Raw genomic sequence first — 11,495 nt, forward strand, 5'->3', positions numbered from 1 at the left:
ACGTCCTCCTCCGCCCACTCCACCACACCACCACTCAAACAGGGTTTTGGGGTTCAGATGCACTACTGAGCTACGGGGAGAATCATCCATCTCCGTGGCTGGTGGGGTCCTGGGCCCTAATTTTAATATACAACCTAGACACTCACTTATAACACTCTCACGACACATGCATATATAGGATCTGGAGTGGGCACATGATCGCACTTAGGTGGTGGGATGTACTACCATTTCCACCTCCCCGGACCTGTGCCTGTAGCATGTAGACATTTAGGGTTCTGTGCGGAGATGAGGGGTGAACGGGCGCCGCCTGCTCTCTGGGCAAGAGGTGGGTCTGTGCCGGTCGCCACCTCATCCCCCCATTTTAAACGCACTGTATAACAACATGCATCAACACCATATTCGAGTGGGAGGAGGAGGAAGTGGGTCTGTTCATAATTTATTTATGCATATATAGATTTATTTATTTATTTTATTTTATTTTATTTTATTTCCCCTTTCACAAACACCTCCTTTCTCCGTGTGACACTAGGGGTCGGGGATGGAGGGGGGGGGGCGCATTGTTGGGGTCTGGGCTGTGGGTGGGCTTTGGGCCTTGGGGGCGGTCAGTGTTGGGGCCGGTGCTTCGGTTCCTCCTGGGCTGTTCCGATTCTTTTAATCTAGGTTCCTGGTTGCGATGGCCGGCACTCTGACCGGGGTGGCTGCCGGCTTTTGGCGGGGGGTCGGCTATGGTAGTGTACGTGTGGTCATTGGTGGTGTAGGGCGGCGGTTGGGGGCGTGGCTTCGTCTCATCCGGGCACTGGCTGGTCTTCCTGTGTGGCATTTGCGGTGGGGGTGCTCTGTGTGTGGGGGGGTGCATGGGTGGTGTGCTGGGGCGTCTCCGGGCCTATGGTGCGGAGCTCTTGATGTGAGAGCCGGCCCTCCTCGGCTGCGGCTCCCTGCTGCTCTGCCCCTTGGGCTGGGGCCGGCCTGTGGTCGCTGTCAGGTAGATGGTGCATGCGGTCGGCCCGACAGAGATTCTGTCGGGCTATCTGTGTGTGCCTGTTGGTTGCTCGGGTTGGGTTTTTGGTGGTCCCCCCTCTCTTGGATCAATTTGGGCCCCACGTTTGGTGTGGGGTCCACTCCCCCCGGTCGTGCCCCCCTTTGGCAGGGGACTCCCTTGCCGCCGGTGCATTGGTGGCTCTCGGTGTCTGGGCTGGGTGGTGGGGTGCACGTCGGTCCGCCCTGGTTGCTGCCTGGCGGGGCCTGGGTGCCCTGGCTCTGTCGGGGCTCTGCTAGGGGGTGGTATGGCCTCGGGGCTTGGGGCTCGGTGTCCATGGCCGGATCTACTTGGGGGGGGCATGGGTCGCTGGCCGGGCCTGTGGGCTCGTCGTTGCAGCTTCCTGGAGGCTCTGCATTGTGGTGGCTGGGGTCACCCGGTTCTTTCCTCTGCTCCTCTCTGGGGGGGTGCGGTTCTCCCTGTTGGGAGACTCTTGGGGCTCCGGGCCTGTGGGCCGCTGTGTGTCTGTGGCTCCGGTCCTCCCTATGTTGCCATTGTGTCCTGGGGGGGCGGGTCTGTGGGCCCCCGCGTCCACTATTGGGCATTCTTTTGGAGAAATCTGGTGGTGGTGGGCGTGCTTGCGCGGGTGTTTGGATTCAGGTGCTTTGACAGATGCACGCTAGGTTGGGTAGTGGCGGAAGCTAGATGATTCATTGTGCGATGTCGAATGTTTCATGGTGATATTGTGGGTGGCATTGTGCTGTGCATGTTGTTTTGTCATGGTGGTCTCTCGTCTTATCTTCTTCTTTTTTATTATTTATTTATTCTTCTTTCTTCTCTTTCTTTAAAAAAAAAAAATAAAAAATTGAGCGATGATGATAAGTTCATTGAAACACTTCACAATGTTTCTACACTTAAACTGAGCTCAGAAAAAAAAAGAAAAAAAAAAAAAAAAGAAAAAAAGAAAAACATCATATGAACCATTGGATTGACTTTAATAAGACTCCCAGACAGTAATTATTGGAGGTGTATTGTATAGTGTTTTTTTTTTTTTACGTAAAACTACGGTGGCCCTGAGGTGATTTGACTTAACGTAATTCCGGTTTTTTCAAATGTTATTCCGTTTTTTCAAATGTAATTCCATTTTTTCCAAATGTGATTCCAGCCACATCCACTTTTGGCAACTTCCACTTTGATGTATGTCCATTTTTTCAAATGTAATTCCGTTTTTTTTTTTGTTTTTTTTTTCAAATGTGATTCGGGCCACTTCCGCTTCGGCCACTTCCGCTTTGGCTAAATGTAATTCTGTTTTTTGGAATGTAATTCCGTTTTTTTTTTTGTTTTTTTTTTTCCAAATGTGATTCGACCACTTCCGCTTTGGCTTAATGTAATACCGTTTTTTCAAATGTTGTGTTTTTGTTGTTTTTGCTGCATTTTTTCAAATGTAATTCTGTTTTTTCAAATGTTGTTCATTTACACCTCAGGGCCACCGTACTTGGCTCAGTCAGAGATGGTAAATATGATGGGGAATTATTATGGAGGCCATGAATTTTCCAATCAGTCAATCTGGCTCGGGACAAAAGTGAGCGAACTGCTTGTTAACATGTAATGAATTTTAGCCACTCTAAATATTTGACTCGTTGCTTTGGTCTAGACTGCTTTTTTCTTCTCTCTTATATATCTCTGCAAGTTGAATAATTAACTGTGAGAGCTCCATTTTCAACTTGATGTGAACATTTCCTACCATTTTTGTTTATAAACTTATACTATAAAATATAATATGCTCCAAATGTTGTGTTTTTCACAGTAGACCCGTTTTTGGTTGGCGTGTCAGTCCTGTTTCTAAGTTTTTTTATGCCACACAGTGAGAACCAATCAGACGTCATTTGTTTTCGAGTAATATCACACAAATTTATCCTAATAAAAGGTTCACAGCCATAACTGATTAGGTTTAGTTTATTGTGTTAGCTGTTACCTCTAGAATTGGATGTGGTGGCTCAACTGACGGCTCATGGGCCAAATCAGGCCCACAGGTGAACTCAATTCTGCTCGCTGATGGGTGCAAGTTCAAGAAACTTTGTTATCCCGAGGGGCAATTTGTTTGTTTATTTGTTTAATTAACGGTACAGAAATCATCACTGTTCATGCACAGTGAAGAATGAGTTTTTCAGTTTATTCGTCCTGCATCTGGGCTGTAGATACCTGCGTCCAGATGGAAGCAGCCTGAACTCACCATGGAGTGGATGATCAGGATCTGCCAGAATTAACCTGGCCTTGTTCACTGACATCTTCTTGTGTAGGTCATTGAGGTTCTGTAGGGCTATGCCAGCAGTTTTGCTGCACATCTTGACAATCCCCGAGAGTTTGTTCCTGTTTTTGCATGTCAAAAGTCCAACAGATGAAGGTGAACGTTAAAAGAGACTCAATAAAATATGAATAAAACATAATCATAAAAGTAGAATCAATATTAAAACTACAGAGCTTCTGATAAAAAATACATGAGTTCACTTTTAAATAAAACTAGATTTTAAACCATAAAACAAAGTCTGCTATCTTGTCTTATCTTGTAATCTTGTCTTTCAGTACCTGTGGCCCCCTGAGCTTTTTACATTTGCTAATGTGGATACTCAGAGTCAGTATTTTGCAATGCATTGTGATAATAACCAATAAAAAGCAGATGTAAAGGACCAAAAGACAAGAGTTGGACGCAGACCTTGAACATCAGAATTAGCTTTGACTTTATTTGAGGTGTGGTGCTTGATTTTATGTATGTGAAATAGTGACTGTAAAAAAGGCACTAGTTAACAACTTATGTGATAGGTTGCACTTAGTGGTAGCATTTTGTTCAAATGCAAAGTTCACTCATTACTTTGAGTGCCCCTCATTTAATGAGACACAAAACAGACCAAAGCGCCAACTAAACCAACAATGAAATGCTAAACTTGGTTTTCTGCAAGGCATCCATGACTGCAGAGCTCGTTCAGGAGCCATATCTGAAAATTGAACTTGTCGTTAATAATGTGACATTTGAGCTATGGTCATGGTTAGATTTGTTAAACAGTATTAACTCTGGCGTAATTCATCACATTCATAATACACGTGCAGCTAAAGCATGATGTTAGCATTTATTTCAAATAGGTTGGTGTAGCTTCTCAGTCATCCAGGACACAGTGAAGCTAAAAGTGTTTTTAAAGGCAACTTTTTGCTTCTCACATCTATTTACATTTTTGTGTTTTTTTTTTATCATATTTTGTTTTTAGAGTGACTTGTAACCTCCCGTTGAAGATGAAAAATAGTCTTTTGGCTAACTCTGGTGCATTTTACATCTATCCAATCTTCATTAACGTACACTGTCCTTTTAAACTAATAAAGTAAACTTCAAGCTTCGTGGATGAGAAGACAACGTGTACCGTAATTAAAAAAAACAAAAACAAAGACAAGTCCACTTGCCTTTTTTAAAAAACCTCCAAGAATATTATACCACTGTGCTGCTAGCATGACTAGCATGTTTTTGTCTATATATAGTACCATTTATTGTTTAACACGTCATTTACTTTTTGTAGAAAACTTAATATTGTGTTACCGTATTTTTCAGCCTACAAGGCGCACTTAAAATCCTTTAATTTTCTCAAAAATTGACAGTGAGCCTTATAATCTGGTGAGCCTTATAGCCCGAAAAATATGGTATTTATTAATCACGAATCCTTCCATCTGATTTTAGTTGCTGCTGTTTTGTCAGAGAACTGAAACTGAACTTATCTCAGCTTCCATTTTTTTTTTTTTTGTATTCTGCACTAGAGAAACTACGCTCACACGCTAATTTCCTGCACAGAGATTATAGTTGCATGAAAATCTGCCGCTCACATAAAACTACGGCTGTTAAAAATGAACTTCTGTGTCACAGGAAACAAATATTGTGCAACTGCGGCTCTCTGCATGACCGAAACAGTTTCACTTTACTTGCACTGCCTGCTGTTGTTTAACCATGAGTCAGCCTTGTTAATAACAGCTGTGGCTTGTTTACTATTAACTCAGCTGTAACTTTAACACGTCAGTCATTTACCAGGAATATAGTTTCTATTTTAGTGCTTAAATTTGATTAAAACTCATCAGTGAGGATTGTGTTTTCACTTGATTATCAGCCTGGTCATGGTTTACGACTCATGATCGTGTTTTTATCTTCATTTATTAGCACACAGTGACTCATCTCTCTTCAGGAGCATCTTAAAGCCTTTTTTAAATTACGTTTCTGACATTTAATTGTCTAAGAGCAGACTAATGACAGTAGGTGTTTCCGTGCGTTTGAGAACTGATTTCGCTTTCATGTTGGGAAGTTGAGCCAACAGAAGGAAGCACGTTGAGGGAAGATGTGTCTACAGTTCCTGCGCTTCACTTCCTCTCTCAGCGGGAACGTGTGTGTCACGGAGAGTGTGTTTATGTCAAAAGGTTTTTATTTCTTTTTTTATTCTGGGGTGGCCTGAGCATTAATATTCCTCCTCTATGCTTGAGTGTGTTTGTCTTTGTGCAAAATATCTCATGAACCAGTGGATGGATTTTAGTGAAACTTGCAGAAAGTAAATCATCAGATGAACATCTACAACTAATTAACTTTGGGAGACAACTTGGTTCAGCACAACCATCACATATAATCAACTTTAGCCAACACAAAAATGTCAGTTTCACAAATAATGAGCTAAAACTTCCCGTGGAAGTAGCTGAAAGTCATCCCCAACACACACTCTAAGCTCTGATAGGTTGTGCTAAATTTTTGTTGGGAATTTTGGCACGAGTTTTATTCAACTGGGTTCAATATGACTGCTACAGCAAATTGAACTTGGGCCTTGTTTACACGAAAACGATTTCTGGTGAAAATGGAAGAGTTTCGTTGCGTTTGTGCTGTTCATTTACACAAAAACATCGAATGTTTTCTCTGACAACGGGTCAATTTGAGAACGGGTTCCAGAGTGCAATGGTTCGAAAACGTCCTGGTGTCTGTTGTCGTGTAAACAGAAAAAAAAATTTCTGCCAGGCAATCCCTGGCTCATGCGCAGTAGGACACAAAACATAACGGCTTCCTACAATTCACAGAAGAAGAAACTACCGGTATCGATAATGACGGATACCAGAGTATTGTTTGTGCTTCTGACTCTAATAAATCTAACTCTGGCTCACCAACACAGTGCTCATTTGTTATCTCTTTACTTAAATCATCAAAGACGGATCTCATACAGCTCCACTCTGTTATTTAACGGATGTATGAGAAGAAGAAGCACGGCTAGGAGGCGCTACTGGACACGACCTGGGAGGAAAAGCCAGTGGTGGGATAACTTTGTAAACAATGCAGTCAATATCCTGATGCATGCTCAATAATCCAGGTAGAAAAATCTAAAAAAGTTAAGTCTGGTCCTCTGGACGGGTTCAAAAAACAAAAAATTGTAGAAACGTTCCGTCTTTCATTTGAAAGATGTAAGCGATAAAGAATGGAGGGAGAGCTTTCGTTTGTCGAAGCATCCCTTGTCTCTCTGAGTGAGGAACTTCGCCCCTACATCGAGGGGGAACGGACAACCATGAGATCGCTGGTTGACGTCTTAAAAAAGGTGGCCTGTACACTTTATACTTTAAGTGCTGGGGGAAGAATCCAAAAAACAGCCAACGCTTTCAGTTTGTCACGAGCCGCTGTGTCCGTTATCATCAGAGGAACCTGTTATGCCATCTCTGTTAACCTGGGTCCAAAATACATCTGATTACCGAATAAGCAACAGTTGAACCTCGTCGTCTGTCCATAGAAATATTTGTCTGTCATCTCGACCGTTGTAGCAGCTTTCAGGTAGAACTTCTTTTTTTTTTTTACACATGCGCACTTAAGAGTTTCAAAGAACATAGCACCAACTAGTGGCGTGGTGAGGGAATTACATCTTCTCCGTGTCTTCCGTTGCTGTGTAAACAGATTGTAATGAGAACGTTTTCATGTTAATGTGTTAATAGAAATGGGGGGGGGAAAAAACTTTTTCATTGGATCGTTGTCGTGTAAACAGGGCCTTAGCCAACACGAAACTGGCTCTAATTCAGTCATTGTCACCAATTTTGAGCTAAAACATGGTGTGGTAGTAGCTGCGAGTCATTCTCAACATGTACTTTGAGCGCTGATTGCATGAGATCTTGCCATATGGCGTGCAATTTTTGAGATTTGATCAAAAAAGCTGTAACTATTTGTCAACAAAAGATGATTGCAGTCTAAAAATATCCATGTTGGCGGATGACATGCATTCCTGGGCCTTTATTTTAAGATGTAAACTACAAACTACAGCATGTGACCTTTATCTTTAAGGAACAGGTTTGAATAGGTTTGAGTAAATCATCCCACAAAAATGGAAACTTGTACTTAGATAAGATAACAAAATGCAGTACTTTGACATGACTTTCCGTAACCACCGATCATCTGAGGAAGCATCAGAAGTAGATGATTCAATCTGTTTTCCTCCTACATATGGTTTGCTCTCACAGGCTTTGGGGTGTGAGAAACAAGCTAAAACAAATAAAATGTCAGTAAGAAGAATATAAATGCTCCTGATCCAAGCTGACCCTGAGCCAAAACCCACACTGTTCTGTTTGGTCACATGATGCAGCACAGATTGTTTGTTCTTTCACAGATAAAACATTTCAGTTTTTGCAGAACATCACAGTCTGTTTTTGTGTGTGTGTGTGTGTGTCAGATTTGAGCGGCGTGCATTAGAAACACAATCAGGCTTAATGAGCAATGCTTCCCTCCTGGCTCATGTGCATTCAGCAGATTCCACAGATTACAAACCGGCGTGGAGATTCCTTGGAGACACAAATCCTCCTCTGAGCATGAATCAGGATAAACCCTCCTCTGTTATCAGTGTCGGGACCTCTCGCACCCCGGATAGCTCCCCAAGTGGGGACGCTTAACATCAGCCCTGATGAGCAGCAGGGAGTCTGCTGCAGTTCCAAACACTTGGTTATACTTTTTGGTTACAAGGAAGTCAAATTCTGGGGGGTTTGTTCATAGATTCAAATATCTGAAATAGTACTTTAATTCGGATTCACTGTCGTCTTATTTATTAAGAATATTTTAGCTGTTTTCAGTGCATATCTTGTTGATTAATTAAAGGATGGTTTATCCGTTTGGAGTCTGATCAGGCACTTTATTGATGCCAAAATGAAATGGCTCATGAGAAAAGCAACATCTGTATTCAGTATCCGTCTTACTCACTTGGCAGCGCACACAACTGAACACACCGAAAGGTGAGTGAACGTTGGACTGTGGAATAAGTTTGTTGGACACTCTGACATCGGAGCTGCTTTTTCCTATCATATTTTATTATTTTATTCTCAGCTTTGTAAAGAAAAGTATAAAACGAGAGTTTTCTCAATTCAGTCTTAAAACTCGGGAAAACTAAAGTTTATTACCGAACGATCAACGCAGCTTTGTAACCATTAGTTGTTTCATTTATCAAATAAAAAAAAAATGACTTAAACATTCAAAAACACAACAAATCAAAGACAAGCCCCTCATTTAATAAGCTTAACTTTTATTTGTCTTGTAGTTTGAACAAATTAGCTTGATTAGCTTAACTCTTGAAGCTAAAAACAGAAAGTTTGGGCAGGCACAGTTAATTTTAACGAGAATAGGTGGTTCGGATTGTTTTAATTAGTATCTTACCTGTTGAAGATGGCTCTCTAAACAACCTCAGTTTGGTATAATTCTGACAAGCTAATGGCTAATCTGGTTGAGGCCAAGTCTAAAGTGAATCGCTGTCACCTTCAGTTTGTGATACTTGTACTCCTTGACCTTACAGCTGCTTTTGATGCTGTTGACCACAGTATTCATTCTACCTTTATTTAGACAGGTTAATCCCATTGAGCCTCAGGGACTCATTTACAAGAGAGACCTGATTTTAACAAAGAGTGATGACAACAGTGGATAACAACAACAAAAATAGACAGTCATAAAAGAGGCATACAGATTTTTTTTCTGAGTGGCAGGAGTTTTTGTGCTAACGTTAGTAATAATTGATCTGCTTCAGTGCCTCTTTCCTGCGGGATCCCGCAGGGCTCTATTCTCGGACCCCTTCTGTCTTCATTGTATCTGCTCCCCTTGGAGTCTATCCTGAGGAAACATTGTCTTTCATTTCATTGCTATGCTGATGATTGTCATATTTATCTGCCCTTAAATCCAAATAGTTCGTGCACAATTCACCCTCGACTAAAATGTCTTGATGATATCAAGGCATGGATGGCTTCAAACTTTTAAAGTTTCAACTACTGTAACACACTTTATGTTGGGGTCAGCCAGGTGTCCCTTTCACGTCTCCAGCTCATCCAAAATGCTGCAGCTTGGCTGTTAACAAGAACTCGTAGGTTTGAGCATATTTCACCAGTTTTGTCATCCCTTCACTGGCTCCCTCTACATGTCAGAATTGATTTTAAAATTCTCCTATTGACCTGTAAATGCCTTAATGGCCTTGCACCCTCATATCTCTCTGATCTGCTTCAGTTCCTTCTCTGGCTCTGAGATCATCTGACCAGTTGCTTTTGGTTGTACCAAAAACCAGGTTGAAACTCAGAGATCGGGCTTTTGCAGTCATGGGTCCTAAACTCTGGTATAATCTGTCCCTTACATTAGACAGGTCACTTCACTCCCTGCTTTTAAATCTCTCCTAAAACACACCTGTATTTACTGATGTTTAACACAGTTTAGTATTTCATTGTATCTCATGTTAGGCTGATTGGTAACTCTAAATTGTCCCTAGGTGTGAGTGAGAGAGTGAATGGTTGTTGAATTGACCTTTAAATAAATCCAATCTCAAAAATTTCACAGCAGTTCATATTAAGACTGTTTTTTCCACCCTCTTGCTGCCTTCAGTTGTACGTTACCTTGTTATTCTCGGAATAAGATATGAAAATCTTAATGGAAGTGTCTCAGGCTGCATCAAAGGTTCTAAAGCCTATTGTTTAAAGAGGTATCTACACCAAGTAAGATATTGACTGTTCATAACTTTTCCACAGAACCCCACTTCAAAAAGCAGAATCTGCAAGTTGGCAGTTTTTCCGTTGTGAGACTAAATGCAGATGTTTGTGTTTATTAAACAGAGTCGTCTTTCTCAGCACGGCACTTCTAAGAAACGAAGGTCCCAGTTTAGAAAACTTTCCTTGCAACGATTCGTCACTATCTGTCCAGTTTCTCTTACTCTTAAATGAGTCGGAGCAGATCTTCCTAACGTTTCACCTTCTTTCAAACCACTTGTTTGGTGGGTGTCGACGGGGTGAGGAGACAGTCGCTCATTTCTACGTTGGAGCTGAGTTATGAGAGAAAATGTTGCCTCAGGTTTGACAAAGGTCCACATTTAATCTTTTGAAGTGCTTGTAATCAGCCCGTATTTTCCAGAGAAAGCGAGCCGTTCTCTCCGACTAACAGCGTTAATCCAGGTGTGTCATTGTGCGTTTAGTGGACCGAGGGCGGCACCGCTCTGTGGCTCTGATGTAATGAAATAAAAAGAAGAAAGAAAGCAGCATCAGGTCAGGCGTGGTCATGATGATAAAAGATCATCCTGACTCCAAACTCTGTTTTGACCTCTGACCTCACCATCTCCTTGCTAAATAAAGAAATTGCTTCATCTGTACAGCGGAAGGGAGGTTTCTGCCCTTTTTTTTTTTTTTGCTGGATGACAAAGTAGCTCGAAGTCTTCCTGCCATCCCCCGGAGCAGAAGGGAGACAGGGGGGAGGCGGTCAGAGGTTGACACCCAGCTTCTATTGTCCTGAGAGCCACACCGGAACCGGTCCACAAACCTTCCCAACAGACCTGCAGTCACCTCCAATAGAGACCCCCCTTCCTTCCTGGCCTGGGATCACGTGGGGCCAAAAGCAGCAGCAGTTTACATTTCATAGTTTCAAACGCAGCGAGGGCAGATCAGCATGCAGCGGCCACCTGCATGTTCGCCCTCGGCTTCATCTTCATGGTAAACGAGTCTCAGGAGCTCTCGGTGATCTTTGTGCCTCTGGTTCTGCCTGAACAGACGCTCATGGTGGAGGTAGTTCTTTTTAGTTCAGGACCAGCTCTGTTAAGGCTAGGGGGGGTGAGGTCGCTAACATTTTCTCCTCTTCTAGGAGGTGCAGGCTGAGCTGCGGCCACGTCTCTGCGTGATCCAGCGAGGCCCCAACGGATATGGCTTCAACCTGCACAGCGAGCGGGCGCGGCCGGGCCAGTACATCAGAGCCGTGGACGAAGACTCTCCAGCTGAGAGGGCCGGCCTGCAGCCCAAGGACAGGATAGTACAGGTACTGTTGGACCACATGGGGGAGGAGGGGTGTGTGTGTGTGTGTGCATGAGAGACACTGATTGGTCAGTTATCAGACAAAAAGGGCTGTCATGTGAGAAAATAAGCAAGCCGTTCAGAAAATCCTCCTGTAGGCGTTTCCTGATTGGTCACTTCCGCTCCGGTCGGCCTCGGCGACATTTTTATTTTCTTTGACAAGAATAGAGAAGAATGGTGTGTG

The 11,495-nt window shown here is 42.9% G+C and overlaps 1 protein-coding gene across 1 annotated transcript in view; it reads left to right on the top strand.

Moving 5' to 3' along the window:
* Positions 1 to 11,495, top strand: part of slc9a3r1b (SLC9A3 regulator 1b) — a 42,696-nt gene that overhangs the window by 22,363 nt on the left and 8,838 nt on the right. Inside the window, exon 2 of the mRNA XM_037689550.1 lies at positions 11,106 to 11,276. Within this exon, the coding sequence (XP_037545478.1) occupies positions 11,106 to 11,276 (171 nt within the window). The remainder of the gene's footprint in view (positions 1 to 11,105; positions 11,277 to 11,495) is intronic.

Source organism: Nematolebias whitei, chromosome 15, assembly GCF_014905685.2.
Source record: "Nematolebias whitei isolate Nwh7 chromosome 15, NemWhi1, whole genome shotgun sequence".
NCBI lineage: Eukaryota > Metazoa > Chordata > Actinopteri > Cyprinodontiformes > Rivulidae > Nematolebias > Nematolebias whitei.